This window comes from Podarcis raffonei, chromosome 4 (assembly GCF_027172205.1).
Source record: "Podarcis raffonei isolate rPodRaf1 chromosome 4, rPodRaf1.pri, whole genome shotgun sequence".
In the NCBI taxonomy this organism is placed as follows: Eukaryota; Metazoa; Chordata; class Lepidosauria; order Squamata; family Lacertidae; genus Podarcis; species Podarcis raffonei.
In genome coordinates this window covers 40259940-40276051 of record NC_070605.1, presented here as the reverse complement: position 1 = coordinate 40276051, position 16112 = coordinate 40259940, and the positions used below count along the sequence as shown (strand labels likewise).

Sequence of the window (16112 nt, the reverse complement as noted above, 5' to 3'; positions counted from 1 at the left end):
ATGAGCCAGCCCAAGCCACAAAAACTTTGCCGACCCCTGGAGTAGCACTTTCCTCAGTTATTTTCCCAGGCTACCCACTACTCAAACCCACATCCCTCACTGGCCCTATTTCACATCCTACCTGAGTTCATTTTCCTCACTGGAATGTTTCCTTAAACTGAGATAAGGAGGTGCTTCTAGAAACGTCTGACTTTTGTGGGACTAGAATGCACAAAGGTGAGAACCATACTCACTGTTTTGCACACTTTTGCCTCTGGCCTCACTCATCACTGGCATGCAGTCCCCTGAGGATTCCCAACAAAGGAATGTGGCCCTCAGCCTCCCTATTCCAACTTAGCTCATGCTTGAAGGCTAAAACCCTCTGCAGGGATGGCACCCTGATTTGGGTACTTCCATTCTAGAGAGCCTCCATGACGATCTACATTACAGTACGTTCATTGCTAGAGTAAGCCTTTCCATTTACCCGGGAGTGTTAAGGGGGGTTCATTCATCTGTGGTCTGTTCCTTGGTTTTAGCTTTTAGTAAGTGAGGTATGTTTACTCAATCTGTTTGTAAGAAACTATTTGCCGGACAGCCGAAACATAACCCTGACATTGATGTGAGACACCGTGAAGGCCATTGCTTAGTGAGCTGCTTCCCATTTTATAGATATAGCTGTATAAAATAGCATTTATTGTACTTTGTTATTATTGTATACCACCCTGAGAACCTTCCAAATGAAGAGCACCAGAGAGGTTTTAAAAACACATAAATGAATATGCACCCTTGGGAGTAAGTCCTATTAACCTCAATTGGAATTACTTCAGCTGTTCTGCATATCTCAGCAACAAACTTAGGGCTGCACATTAATCAGTACATACTAATGTATGTAATGTTTGCCTATAGTGTTTGTGTATTTATTTAACAGGATTTCTATACTACTTATTCAACTATAACATCTAAGCAGTTAACATTTATTCAGTTTGTCTCTAAAGCAAAGAAGAAAGCCATATGAAATAGTATGAAAGAGGAAACATCCTGGGTTCTTTTCTAAACCCTTTTAAAGTCCCTTATTTCACTTGACTCAGTTGAAAAACCAGCTTTAAATCATTCAAGGGGAAGCAGCTCACTAAGCAACGGCCTTCACGGTGTCTCACATCAATGTCAGGGTTATGTTTCGGCTGTCTGGCAAATAGTTTCTTACAAACAGATTGAGTAAACATACCTCACTTGCTAAGATGCCAGGAGTGGGGGAAAGCCCTCTCATCCATGAATCTTTAAAATGAACCTCTGGACGGTAGCTAAATTAAAAGCAAACACCACAGAATCGCTATCTTCTATTGTCAATCATCTTTCTCTTTTCCAAAACAAAATAAAAAAATTAATAAATATGAACGCTGCACAGTTTGTGTCACATCACAATCTCTTGTCTATACAGCATTTTTCTGCATGTGGGAATTGCTTTAAAACACACACACACCACACTACACAAGGCTTTTGACCTTGGCAGCAACTGTAAATTCCCCCAAGTCCTATGCAAGGTTGGCTGCAGTCATCTAATCTTTACTAAATCCTGTGTCAGCTAAACCCAACTTTTGATTGTTTCATCTACCTATATATAAAACAGGAATGACTGTAACCTACATCTGCCTGTTATTCTGAGGCCAGTACTAAAAACAATAATGAAAACTTTCAGCTACCAACCTAAGAGAAAGCAAAGTGTAGGATTTACATCTAAACAAATAACCCACACATCATGTCAAACTCCTTCCCCAGAAGTGATCTAGAATGAACTGAAGAAAATGTTTAAAATAACTTCTGTTAAAAAACCAGCAGCTTTTTTACTAGGATTGATAGGAACTGAACTCCCCAAAGTACAAAATAAAATATTTATGTATGCTACAACAGCTGCCCGAATATTGTTAGCCCAAAGATGGAAGGAAGAAAACATACTAACGTAAGAAGAATGGCAAATCAAGCTAATGGATTATGCAGAAATGGCAAAATTAACAGCAAAGCTCAGCGACTATGACAACGAGAAGTTTTAAAAAGAGTGGGAATCGTTTATTGTTTATGTACAAAAATATTGTAAACAGGTTGATACATTGGCAGGGTTTTAAGTAAATGCTTGCAACCAGCAGAAAATTAGATAAAATTAAGGGAAATAATAATTGAAAAAGTTTAAGAATGGATATGCAGAAGAACTTGGTTAATATAAGGAACCAGAAGAGGGTATAGAGGGAAGTCCAGAGATTAAAGAATCTCAAAGAGAAGGTTTGTGAAAAGGTATTTGTATAAATTTAGATCTGGTAGAAATGTGAGTTAATTACTCTTTTTATTTGTGAAAGTGTAACTGTGAAAAACTAATAAAAAATTATTTACAAAAAAAGAGGGATTACTCCTTGTCTTTTATGAATGGTTTCTAGAATTCAAGACATAGATATGTATCTGAGTGACAGGGCCAGAGTAAAGCTCATTCCTCACCTGGAATGAGTTCTGAGGTAATCTATAACAGCGAGACAAAAGCGTTTCTAGTATTGTTAGGTATTCCTATTGCCTGTCAGAGAGAATTCAGATGCTGAGCACAGGTAGAAAGTCCCACTAAAGACTCTATCATGTACTCTCTCAGCCTCTGAACTAGGAGGAATAAAGGAGGAATGAAGGCTGACCCCAATATATACTTTGCCCCTCCTGCACTCCAACCTCCATTTTTTCCCCTGGTGCTGCCAGTGTAAGGGCAGCAGCCTATGATGTTAAGAAATCTGCATGTGCCCCCAACTCTCTGGAACAGATTTTGGGGGGGGAGACACAATGGCCTGCAGGAGGAGGAGAGGGAAATGAAGTCCCATTGGACAAGCAGACACCCTCTTGCATTATATCAGATCTCAGCCTAATACTCTTCTATTTGCAATAAATATAATCAGGAAGAATAAGAAATGGGAGGCAGAATGGATTTGGCATAATAGGCAATATAGTCACAGTTTGCTTCTTTATCAAGTGACAGACAAAACACATGTAAAGAAAGTATGCATGATTTTAATTTGGGGTATACAATATGGAGCTGATTTCAGCCTGGAGGATTTTCCCCCCTCCTGCTTTAACTTCATTAAATCTTTACTGTCAAGAGTTTGTAACAATTTCTTAAATAAGATGGCAGGTTTCCTGACAGATGGGTAACTGATGTGCTATGCAGTAATCCCTAATTATAAAAGAATTTGGACGGCTGACATGCCTAGCATTAAGGAGGCAACCGAAGCAGTGTCACACTGACCCTTCAGAAATGATTATTGTCCAGACATACAATATATCTGATTACAAGGAATTGGTGAATGTAGTTGGCAAGAATCATTACAACAATTCCCTATGTGAATGGACATCCATTTTTATGTCTTATTTTTAATGTGGCATCATATGAGCCAACCTCCCCCATGCTGATAAACTTCAAACTTCATCTCAGGTAGGTATATAAATCCTAATTATATAACTAAAATAAAAATATCAGCCAAAGGTTCTGCTTAGATGCATTTAATGATCTCCAAGGCTACAATTCTCTCCAGTAAGGCAAACTTAAGTCTCATTGATTTCAGTCGGTCTATGACAGGACATCTGGTTCCAATCCAAAAATCAGTGCACTTTGCTTCTGAGTTAAGATGGATAAAACCTCTTATAAAAAAGGGCTACTTTCTCTGATACGAGCTGATGGAGATTATTATTATTATGCATAATGCCTTTGAAAATCCCCATGGGAGATATAAAAGACGGCTTGATCAAACTATTTTATGAATGTATACACTAAAAACAACATAATAAATAAACTAAAGAATGAAAGAAACATGTAGAACAATTCAACTCCAGATTAAAACATTTAAGAATGAAAAGCCTGGAAAAACAAAACAAAAGTTATAAAAGAGAGTGCCTAATTGGAAAGATTTGTATTTTATTTTGAATTGGAGATTATTATAATATATCATATTTTCTAGAACCTTTAATTTATGTTTCCAGCTAAGCTGTGTTTATTTTAAGTGTATTATCTTAATTTTTTACTCCCAAAGTCCTCAGCCCCCCCACCAAGGGTTCCTAATATGTGAAATGACAGGCTCACCTACTAAGGTACAAACAATACAATACCTAGGGAAGGTGTGAACTCCTCTATGCCTTACCCATTTTGGAATTTATTTTGAGAGAACCAGGAGGTTATCTACTTTCCTGTGCCCTTGACAAACAATCAAAGCACTCTAGACATCCCACCAGGATTAGTAACACAAAAATCTGAAAAACAAAGAGACAATTAAAGGGTGAATCTCCACATCCACATCACTGATGGGATTCACCTCTCTTAGTCATGCTCAGCTTCACCATATGGCTTTCCCTTCCTTTGTGGAAAGCAAAACTTCCTGTCAAAGAGCAGCTGCTCTAAGTAATCACATCAGACTTTAACCACCGAACCCATAGATGTTTGTCAATAAGATACTTTGCTCTGTTGTTTTTTAAAGGATCTGTAATATTTTTTTTGCTTGAGAGAAATTTTCTTCTTCATTCTGCTGAAGACCAACTGTTTTGTAATCAGGTGGTGTGTATCAGCGTTTAATGGTGGAACTACAAATAAATTCTTGGACATCTCCTCCTAATCCTTCCATACTATTAAAAAATTGGATATTTTGATCAGTTATTATGTGACCAGATTATTTTGTTAAAGCAGACTATCAAAAGAAGAGTATGACTTAATGGAAGGGAACATGTAATCACTATGGTTCTAAGCCTGATTTCACATGAAGTAAGTCAACTGTATGAATTTCCCTGAATCATATATGGACATTTTGTTTTGCTATAATAACCACTTCATTAGTGGTTATTTAGAGGTCTGGTAACATATCTGAGCAACAATGTTACTTCAAGAGAGAAACAGAAGTTAGGTACCTTGCCTACTTGTGCTGATCATTCAAGACAACTCAATCTGTGTGAGCATTTTAATCAATTATCAAAATGTACAGTGCTCACAACAATTGCTCTCTATCAAAGTCTTGTAACAGCTGTCAGTGTTGTAATGCAAACCCTTGTTAGTTCGTACACATTCCCCTCTGGAACTAATGAGGGACCATCTGATAACTCTAAACATAGGCACAATTGAGGAAGAGCCTACTCAGAAGGGGAAGTGTGCACTGATATATGACTCAATACAACCTTAATGTAGCTGTGAATTTAATCTCATGTCTTCATCTTCAGTCTCATTGTTTTTTAGCCAATGTGGTCAAGGTATTTTCAAAAATTAAAAGAGCTTAATTTTCTGCAATCCTATACTGAGAGCAAATCTCATGGTACTCAACTGTGCTTATGTTTGAGTAGATATGCACAGCATTGTGCTGTTAAAAGACAAAATCTTTTTTTAAGAAAAAGAGGGAAAGATATGCCAGCAAGTCCTCTAAAGTGTATTTATTATGCAAATGGGTCAAATGTTCTTGAATAGAATTCTGCACAAAATAGCCACTATGACAATTTGTTCAGTTCTAAAATGTTTAATTCCAAATAGGATGGGAATGAGCAAGTAGAAGCTGATATAACCCACTTTTGTTGCCTCTTCCAAGAAAAAATTAGCATCTCTTTGTCCATTTATCTACTGGATAAACTATGACAAAACTTACTGGTCATGCACCAGGTTTTTGGATAATGCATTCCAGTATTTCACAGCAAGAGCAAACCACATATCCTAGCCAATCATCAATCTAGGTTGGGTAAATGTATCTTCTGAGAAAAAGTATATAACAGTTCATAATCACGGCTCATTCATGTATATTTGGAAGATATCAGCATGATAAAAACTGAAGTTATTAAAATTAGAAATGAGTAAAAACAGAAACATCAGCTTTTTATTCCTAACTGGTTTAGGGTTGCTTCTTTATATATAACCAAATGCTAATAGAAACCATATATAGAATTATTTAAAATCCTAGTCAAGCTTCCTTTAAAATAATATTTAAAAACTATGACTGAAAAATCATTACCAAATAATGATCTGATTTAACTCCATTCCTAAAATTACTTTTGTATAGATTATGAACCACTATGATTCTAATGAAATCAACAGGTTAAAAAAAGATCAAAATAACCGGGCATAATATTCTCTGTTTTATTTTTAAAATACTTTAATATTGTTAAGCCCTTCAGGGATGAGGCAGATAGGAATTATAACCCACATGAACTGCCCCAGAGCCTGCAAACATCATCATGGGAGGTTTGGAAGCTGGCAGCACAACAGCAGATCTTCTCAATAGTGGCTCCTTGCTTGTGTAATATTCTCTCCAAGGAAAAATGCCTGACATCATCTTTATCTGTTTTTTAGGCACCAGGCAAACATGGCCCCAGCCAACATGGCCAATGGCCAAGGGTAATGAGAGTTGTAGTCCAGCAATATCTGAACAACCACATGACCCCTACCTCTGGTGTACAACTATGCAGATTGTTTTAACCAAATACTAGTGGTCTTCATAGTGTTCAGGAAAAACATTATTTGAAGTAAGAAAACATTAAAAGAATTAATGAAGGGGGGAAATGTGCCTTGCTTGGAAACATGATGGTTTTAATCTTGAACCCAAGTCTGGTACTCTGTCTGTCTGTCTGTCTTTCTTGCTACATGGAAAACCATAACAGTATCTTGGTTTATTCAGCTTCATAGACAAATGCTACTTATTCATTCTGACCTTTGAAAACAATCTGATAAACAGACTTTAGAGAAGAGAATAAATGGCCAAACAAACTGATATGCTTTATAGCGTACTAAGCATAGCAGGAGTTGAATGTATTAATATTATTTTCCATGATTTATAATTTTATAATATGTTTGCGAAAATGTTAAGTGCATTCAAGTTGTGTTAAGCAGGGAACACATGCCACCAGAGATTAACCTACAAAGCTTGGAAGATTTTTACAGAGGGGCGAGACGAATTCTGCACAACTAGCTATAAAGAGACATGATCAGTCTACACATTATAAAATATTTTGAAACATAAATATATGAAGTAGTAAAATGACTACCATTAATGACTTCCATTCGCTTGAGACGAAGGTGGCTTTGAGGCATTTAACAATAGTTTGGACAAAATTTCCCCAAAACCTATCTTTAGTTACATTTTTTTTCCTACTCAGAATAAAATTGCTATTAGTACAGATTGATGGGGAGGGAGAGAGAGAATACCACACAGTTTAAAAAGTAAAACACTAGTGACATCAATACAGGATCAAATGTTCCTGGAAAAAAACCCAAATTAAGAGCTATATAGGTTAATATATCATGCTTGTGGTTATGCCACTCTTTCAAAATGAATGTGAACTTTCATTCACTATCCTCAGCTTGGAATAATTACAACGCCTAATTCTCAAAAAGGGTTGGGAAAGCTCATGTCGTCATACTGTTGAACTGATTATCACCAACTTTTCTTCACATTCTATGATAATTTTCCTATCACTTGCTCTAATGTGAATTGGTTTATATTGGAGAATTTGTGGTGCAATCCCTATAAAGATAGGTTTTGGAAAATTCAGAATCTGATAAATGCTGCTGTGGTGCAAAGAAATGATATTCACAGAAACCAGCTAGCGTTCCCTTCCTTCTCAAAGAAGTGAGATGTGAAGATGCAAATAAACAAACACACCTGTTTCAATGGTTTCTTCTGCCAACAATTCTCATTGACTACCTGGGCTAGGTAGTATTACTTTCACATGAATCCCCCTCCATCATTAAATGCACTAATTGCATGCCTGTTTCTTGCCTGCTCTGTCTAGAAAAGTACTATTTTAATCATCTTAACTTGGGGTGGGGGACAGCATGGGAAGAACACTGCTGAGCCACAACTAGTCCATTAAGAAGTATGCGAAAAACTTAACTTGGTTCTAAGCCTTCCGATTCCTGCTGCGTTACTGACGTCAACAGCAGGAGGGGATTGGGTTACCAACTGCTTTTAAAGTGCCACTTAAATCACACCCTGGTGAAAATATTTGACAAATTTGGGCCTTGATAAAAGCTGTCAGGACAGCAGGACGTAGTATGTAAAACCAGAGCAGGCCAGAACGCCCTGTCACTTTTGTTAATGGCCTGCTCATACAAAGCTCTCTTGATGAACAAATGGAATGGAAATCAAGAAAGCAAGCCAGCTCCACTGGATGCCAGGACTTGATTGCAGGATCAGAGTCTGCTTCTTATATTTTGCATTCATGGGCACAAGTAATCTCTTGCTGACTGAAGTCAGCAGGCTTTTCTCATATACGCAGCATCTGAAAACAGGCTTCATCCAGTGGTATAAACATTTAGTGATACATATGCTTGTCCCCAAGTGTCATGCTGACACTTTTAACAGATTAATGCTTGAGCAATAAATTTAGCCTTGCCTGGTTGGATCTACACTACCGCCTAAAATGGAATTAATCTATTATTCTTTTCATACAAACATTCAGAAACTCAGAGCTGAAGAAGGTGTGAACTTAAAAGCTCTGAAAAACAAATAATTTCTTATTTCTGGTGTGGGGGGGAGAGTTATGTGGCTTTACCTAACTCCTGATAGTGGAAACAGAAAACCTTAAAAACACATGTAAAATTCAATAACTACTTTCTTAAATCATATTCCTATATTGCAATCCTTTCAGTATAAATCTGAGATTAAGCAAAAATAGCATACATTTATTTACATTCTTTTTGGAAAGGGTAAACCTGAATCACCTTCTGTCCTCCTAGTTCCTTCTCACACTCACCATCTTAGAACACTAGCTTCTTTAAAAGAGTTTGGACTAATAGCCAGGTGAACCTTGCTCTGTCTTGTGAGGAGAGGACAGCACCAATCTAACCAGAGAAACAAACTAGGCAACTGCTTGGTGTGGCAAAGTTCCACATGTGACTGACTCAGCAATTGCTGTGATTCAGGGGGTCAGACTTCTCCTCTTCAGGGGCAGAGGCCAGGAATTTAAAGCAGAAGAGATAATTTCCTTCAGGGACAAACCCTGAGGCATATAGCCAACTAGAAGTACTTTTAGTGCCAGTTTTCTGGCCTAAGAACATTGTTTTGTCCTCCTTTGATTCAGAGGACACCAGCCTTGCTCCATCAGAGGCTATGACTAATAAAGATGGCTGGGCATCTTTAAATTAAAAGACTCTTCCATGTGAAGGAAGAACTGCTGTTGAATCAACATCTGAGTTCTGCTCTTATGAAGTCTCCAGCCTAATACCTGCATGGAACTGTCCAAGGTATCTTTGCCTCTGCTAAGGTCAGTACTCACAACATAGCAACAATGAACATGCCTGGAGGAGAGTGCGCCTCTGTCTGCACTTTGAAAGAGATATACACAGAGTTCATTGAGCAACTTATCAGCAGACAAAATCAAGAACCTTGATCTCCATTGGCTGTCGGAGTATCTACAAAGAGCAGGAGTAAAAGACATGGCAAGAGATTAAAAAGGGCAAGGGCCATAGCCTGGCACCAGATCATACATGAACGTCATAGGTTCAATCTATGGAACCTCCAGACAGAACTAATCCTGCCTAAAACTTTGGAATATGTAAATTTCAAATGAAATTGATTGCAGGTATATCACATTAGGAATCACACTGTTCTGTTCCGAAAGAAAGGGGCTGCAGACTTGTCCTTCCATTAATAGTCCACAGGTAGGCATAACTCAAGGTTATCTGCCGCTCTTACAAGGATCCAGTGATTTGGTGGTTCAGGAAGCAGCTGGTTTAAAAAAAAAAAAAAGTGCACAAGAGCATTGTATCATGCAGATTGAAAAGGAGAACACCCAACATCCTTTTGATATCTAGGATGCACTTAACAAAATGAAGGCAACTGCAGGTTATAATACCATAGCTGGGATCCTATGAGACCCAGCTATGGGTCTCATGGTGTCTCCAATTTCTGCAATTTCCTTCCACCAGCAGCCACTTGAGCTGGTTTGTAAACCATTCTAAAAAAGACCTTTTTGGCAGTGCAAGAGGCGTAGTAGATAGTGGTAGTGGAAGCCCTATTATACAAAGCTTTGTGTGCAAGCCAATGATATTAAATATCAAGTATTCAGCGTAGCCAATAGAACTAAAAACAGCAAGTACAACTGCAGGAAATGAAAAAGTGAATGCATTTTGTATACTAAATAAAAAAGCCATGCTAAAAGATTACTTTTCTCTTTAACCTTACTTACTTGCTGGAACACTTTATAAAGAAAAGGGAAGCAATTCACCAACAGCAAAAATGTAGAAACTATCAAACAGATTACCTTGGCAGGCATATCCCCTTTCTTCATAGCCAGCGTTACACAAGCACTTTCCAATGGGAACTAGCCATTCTCCTTCTGTACTGCAGTACATCTTGGGTGGGTCTTCCTCTTTGGAATGATTAACACAAGAACCTCTCACTTCCACCAGTGACTGGGAATCCATAGGGACTGTATCTGGAAACATGGCCAGGTTCTTTACAGTGAAAGGGCACTTCTTGAAGTACACTCGCACCGACACTAAGGCAACGCACGCACCCACATCTTGAAAAGCCAAGTAAAACCCTTTCCTGCTAACAGGTCCCACTTCACGGACCTCTGTGTTGAGTTTAAGAATCCGATCCCCAAGGTCCATCTGAGTGAAGCTCTCGTCGGCAGCAATGGTATCAATCTTTGTAAACTGATGTTCTCTAAACTTGACGGAATGGTCATCATCAGACTCCATATAATACAGGTTAAAAGTTTCCTTGCAAGTGCCCAGAACTAGTGGGATGCTGTTACAGTCCCTCAGGGTAAATTTGAGTTCCACATAGATCTTCTGAGCTGAGTTACGTGGTATCCAGTTTGTCCTCAACCAATTGTTCTGACTGTGGTCCATAACGTTGCAAACCTGATACGTCCTGATCGGCGTATAGTTCTCATCAACACCACTTATTTCTTCCCACTGAAAACATAAATGAAAGGATAGTTACTGGAGAAAAATAGTTATAACAGCAAGCTCACAGATAATTTACCAAGCAATGATCTGATATCCCCTTTTCAATTAAAAGTTAGAGAAAAGTCTTAGTCAAGGTATATTTTTAGAAAAAGCACATGACACAACTCTCTTCAAAATGTCTCACAATACTGTGGAATGTGGGTAGGAGCTTGCAGGTTTGCAATGCACACACAAAAAATAACATGACTGTACCAAAATTTGGGCACTTAAGCATACCCAGAAGAAGGCAGGGATAGAATAATTCTCCATGACAGGCTGGGTAATGTTTGTGTAGAGGAGATGTCTATCACATTGTTTTCTACCAACATTCTGAAGTAATACAGTCTCAATAGCACAGCATTGCTTTTTTCTGAACATTTTGAAACATTTGGGGGAATTGGGTGCAGACCAATCTTATCAACCTTGCTATGGAGACCCAACAATCAAACACACCACAGCTGCAAAATATTTATTTAATATAATATATATTTATAACACAGCAAAGTTTTAAAAAAGATAACATGCCACCATAAAACAATTTGGAAGCAACAGACACAGCTGTACAATTAGATTTACCATTACCTACTTAAAAGAAAATACTGAAAAGAAAAAGTTAATGATAAAGGGCATGAGGATTGTAATGGTAAAACAACAAGTGAAGTTATTTTCAGCTGGAAAATAGCCTGCAGGTGAAGAGCTAAGCACTCCCCAACTTGAAATTAGCATCTTCCTTCTGCTGCATTTCAATAAAAGGAAGACGCCTGAAGACTGTTCATGTGTTGCTGGTACATGATCCTGGTGTATGTTTTGTGTAAGTGAATACACTTCTAAGGCCATAGCCCAATACTGCATTAAGCAAACTTAAAACTTCTGAGATTTATGGATGTAAATGCACTTAATTCGTTGTCGGACTTTTGGCTTTCTAATTTAGAGCAGCACAAGCATTTGTGCCATCTGCTTCTTTCTGTAAAAATATATCCATATGCATTGCCTGCGTGACAATAGGTAATTCAGGACACTTGGCTCTGGACTAATTGCACCTGTTTTAGATATAGAAAGTCTATTTTGTGACATACTTTGCATATGTGTTTTATTTGAAAAGCTAATCATTTACTTCTCTAACTGCAGAGAACAAATTATTACATTAAATGAATGGGAATGCACTTTTGTCCCTACTTACTAACATGCAAGCAGGAGCAAAAACCATGCAATTCATTCATGAGTGAAATCCTTGGGATTAATGGAGAACTGTGATTTGGAGTCAAGATTAGGCATGTCTAAATTCTGAGGCCACTGGTTGAAAGATGCAGTGTGAAATTAATGTTTACTGGGCTCCTCATGTTGATGGTAGATTTATGGAGGCACCAACCTAGTGGAAGTTTAAATTCCTTCTGCTTTTCTTGAAGGTACATAATTCTTGATAACTGCCACGTTTATGTTTTCAGGGGAGTTCAGTTTAAAGGGTAATTTGGCCCAGCTGTATCTCACCTATCTTTGTAGATCTGGAATCCTTTTGGGTGAAGTGGTTATATAACAAAGCTATAGATTGGCATTTGGTACATTATTAGATATGGACAAGATACCCAACCCTGTCTCAGCCAAAGATACATCAGCATAACTTTCTCAGCCCAGCTCAGCTGATGGGGGTGGAATGGGAACAGGACAAGAGAGTAGGGACTTTGGCTGGATCCTAGGCCTATTCAATTACTTGGCAACCCAGCACAGAACAGTATTTTTAAAGGCTTGCTATGTCTATTACACAGAGGAACACGGGTGGCGCTGTGGTCTAAACCACAGAGCCTAGGGCTTGCCTATCAGAAGGTTGGTGGTTTGAATCCCCGCAACGGGGTGAACTGCTATTGTTCAGTCCCAGCTCCTGCCAACCTAGCATTTTGAAAGCACATCAAAGTGCAAGTAGATAAATAGGTACTGCTTCGGCAGGAAGGTAAATGGCGTTTGCATGCGCTGCTCTGGTTTGCCAGAAGCAGCTTAGTCATGCTGGCCACATGACCTGAAAGCTGTCTGCAGACAAATGCCAGCTCCCTCAGCCAGTAAAGAGAGATGAGCGCAGCAACCCCAGAGTCGTTCGTGACTGGACTTAACTGTCAGGGGTCCCTTTACCCTTTATGCCTATTACAAAGCACAGCAGCAGTAGCCCCAGCTGAATGAAGTTTGGATCTGGTGTAACTTTGCACTCGCTTAATTTATACCAGCTTGCTTTAATGCCATCTCCTTGTGCTTTATGCCAGCATGCTCCCCAACAGCAGTATTGCTAATTTTCCCCAAATCACCCTTTTAGTGAATTCACATATAAGATGCACGTACATGCAAATGGATCCACTTCCAGTTCTGGTTGCAAGTTGGAGCCCAGCAACGTATTGAGGGCACAGATTCCACCCTCCTATTCTAAAGCAGCCATTCATTCATTCCTAAACAGCCTTTTTTCCATTTGAGTAATTTTGGGTGTTTTTAACGATTCTGCAGTTTGTCAGTATATCTTTATATCAACACATCTGTGCATCATTTGTCTGCATCTTGAAGACAATCTGTTTTCAGAGAGCAATTATGTATTAACAGAAATCAAAACAGCCATCTAAATTTAGCTTTCTAATAATAACTAAGTTTGATTTAGAATTATTTTATCATTACATCATTAAAAATGTGAGTGGCATGCAGTGAAATACAATATACACCTTTGAGTGCATTTCTTAGACCTTCAACATGTTCAACATTTTTCATTTTGCCACGCTGACACCAGGGGGTGAATACTGAGGTCTAAATTGCATGACAAACCAAGTATCACCAGTATATACCTTCTGCACAAAGGGTTGCATTGAGCTATTATCACTGCATTAATTTGTAATGAAGACCAAATTGCCTGTAAAATTATAGAAGAATGAGATTTCAGGCCATTTGCACAGATAGCAAAACACCCAAACTAGCAGTTAACACTGAAGCATTGCTCAACACAACATCAGGTTCCAATCTTATCTGTAATAGATAGATATTATTTGCACTCGTTTCCTGATGGTGCAACACAAATAATTTTGCAATCCCTAAAAGAGCTTTTAAGCATTTTAAAAACTGTTAATGACCCTGCTGTTCTTAATGCTGAAATTGACTTATAGCCTTGTGTATTCCTATCTTATTATGTGGAGACATTCATTCATTATTGATAGGGATTTTTTATGAGACTTCATGCCCTAGCAGCACTTTCAATCATGTTCCCTCCTGGTACACAATGGAGACCGTTTGATCAATTGGGCTCATGCACTTGAGAGACCAGAGTGTTTAACTGCCCCACCATCACAGCAATCATGTATGACCTCTCAACTTGAGACACGATAAGTCAGGAACCATTTAAGAATCAGCAAATGGCCAACCAGATGCCTATGGGAAAATAGGGAGCAGAATATGACAAAAAAGCACTGGTTTTCAGTAACTGGTAGTCAGGAGCATTGCTGCTTCCAACTGTGAAGATAGAGCATAGTCATCATGGTTAATAGTCTATGTCATCAATAGCCTTTTCCTCCATTAATCTGTCCAGTCCTTTTCACAGACTTGTAGAGTTGTAGTGTTGGAAGTGACCCTGAGGAACATCTAGTCCAACTCCCTGAAATTCAGGAATAAGCAGGTGGCCCACACAGGGATCAAACCCAGCACCAAGCTCTAGACAAAGAATATCTCCCCCATCAAAATATACATTTTCATCAGCCCATTAGGCTGGCCAATGGTAAAAGAAGACTGGAGTTGCGGTCCAACAATATTTGGAGGCCAATCTCTGTTGTAGATAGATCAACAGAAATGTTTAACTTTAGCAGCTATCACAACTATTTAAAATACTCTCGGGGTTTTGATAGGAGGAAGGCACATCTCCCATTGAGACTTAATAAAAACAGTTGGTTTGGAGATGTCTTTTTCCACACTGAAAGATTTAACTTTTTTCACAATTCGAAACATATAATCCTTTGTACAGGATTGTACATTTGCCATGAGTTGACAGCATGAGTACCTCCAATTATACTCATGTCAGACTTATGTTCGGATAGCAGTTGGTGACAAAATATAGACTGAACTAAACTGAACCTGACACGTTCACAGAAAACATACTGCTAACATGCGGCTCGGGGGGGGGGGTCAGAAGAAAAATGGCAATTGGATGGGAAGATATTGATATAATATGAAGATTGCTACATGTACTAACAAGCTCCAGATATGCTGTTGGAAACAGACATATCATCCAAATAGGCAATGTGAAGAAGAAAAATTGCATGGCATTCTTGTTGTCAGTGTAATTACTTTACATCACCTTATAAACTCACAATGGCTGAGGAACTCTCACGTTACAGATGCCCTGCATGAGAACAGTATGCATTTTCTGGGTGAATACAAGGGGATTGTTCATATCACTTTGTGGTTGCCAAGCAATTGCCCTAACAAATGGTAAACAAAAAGGACAGAACCCTTTAATGCCGTGACTCCCAAATGTTGTGTCAGGACCCACCAGCGGGGTGCAAAAACCTTGTGGATGAGCTGCCAGGCAGCCTGCAATGAATACCAGAGACAATGCAGCCCTAGGATCTAATGAATGCATGATGTCAGGGTCAGAGGTGAAGACAACAGGTGGGCACCTCAAACCAAGATCAAGAACAGATGGACTGGTTTCGTTTGGCTTAGTGGAGAAATGGAGGTCTTTGTGGCTTTCACGAGAGGCACAAACCTAAGAGATTCTAACCCACATGGCCTTTTTTCTGCTAGAAAAAAATACCTCCCCGATTCAAAACACCATGTGCAGTGTTTTTGTCTGTGTATTGGGACTTTTCAGAGCCTTTTGGAGACGCAGCCTTCTGAACAGACCATCAAAGTGACATCCAGCTATTTGTAAAGCACAGAAGGATTTCCCCCACACATATGGAACGGGAGGGTACGGGGCTGCGGGGCTGGCTAGATCCTGACCAAGTATTTCCTCATGCCTCAGTTTTCTGAAGTAGGTTACAATCCTTCTTTTGGAATGGTGAAATGTAAAAAAAAAGGGGCGGAATGACTACAATTTCAGTTTTAATACATCCTGCACTTAAGAAAAATTCAAATCTTTCTAAGGAAACACATTGATCAATGGGGAACAAAAGTGAGAAACACATGCGAGTATGAAAGGACTGAATGACATCATCAAAAAATACTTGAAATTCGG

General features: G+C 38.7%; 1 protein-coding gene across 5 annotated transcripts in view; it reads right to left on the bottom strand.

Annotated features, from left to right (window-relative positions):
* The window catches only part of EPHA3 (EPH receptor A3), a 201079-nt gene that overhangs the window by 119405 nt on the left and 65562 nt on the right, over window positions 1-16112 (bottom strand). For all 5 annotated transcript variants that reach the window (XM_053386347.1, XM_053386346.1, XM_053386344.1 and 2 more), the window contains one exon: window positions 10228-10888. In XM_053386347.1, coding sequence (XP_053242322.1) covers window positions 10228-10888 — 661 coding nt within the window. The remainder of the gene's footprint in view (window positions 1-10227; window positions 10889-16112) is intronic.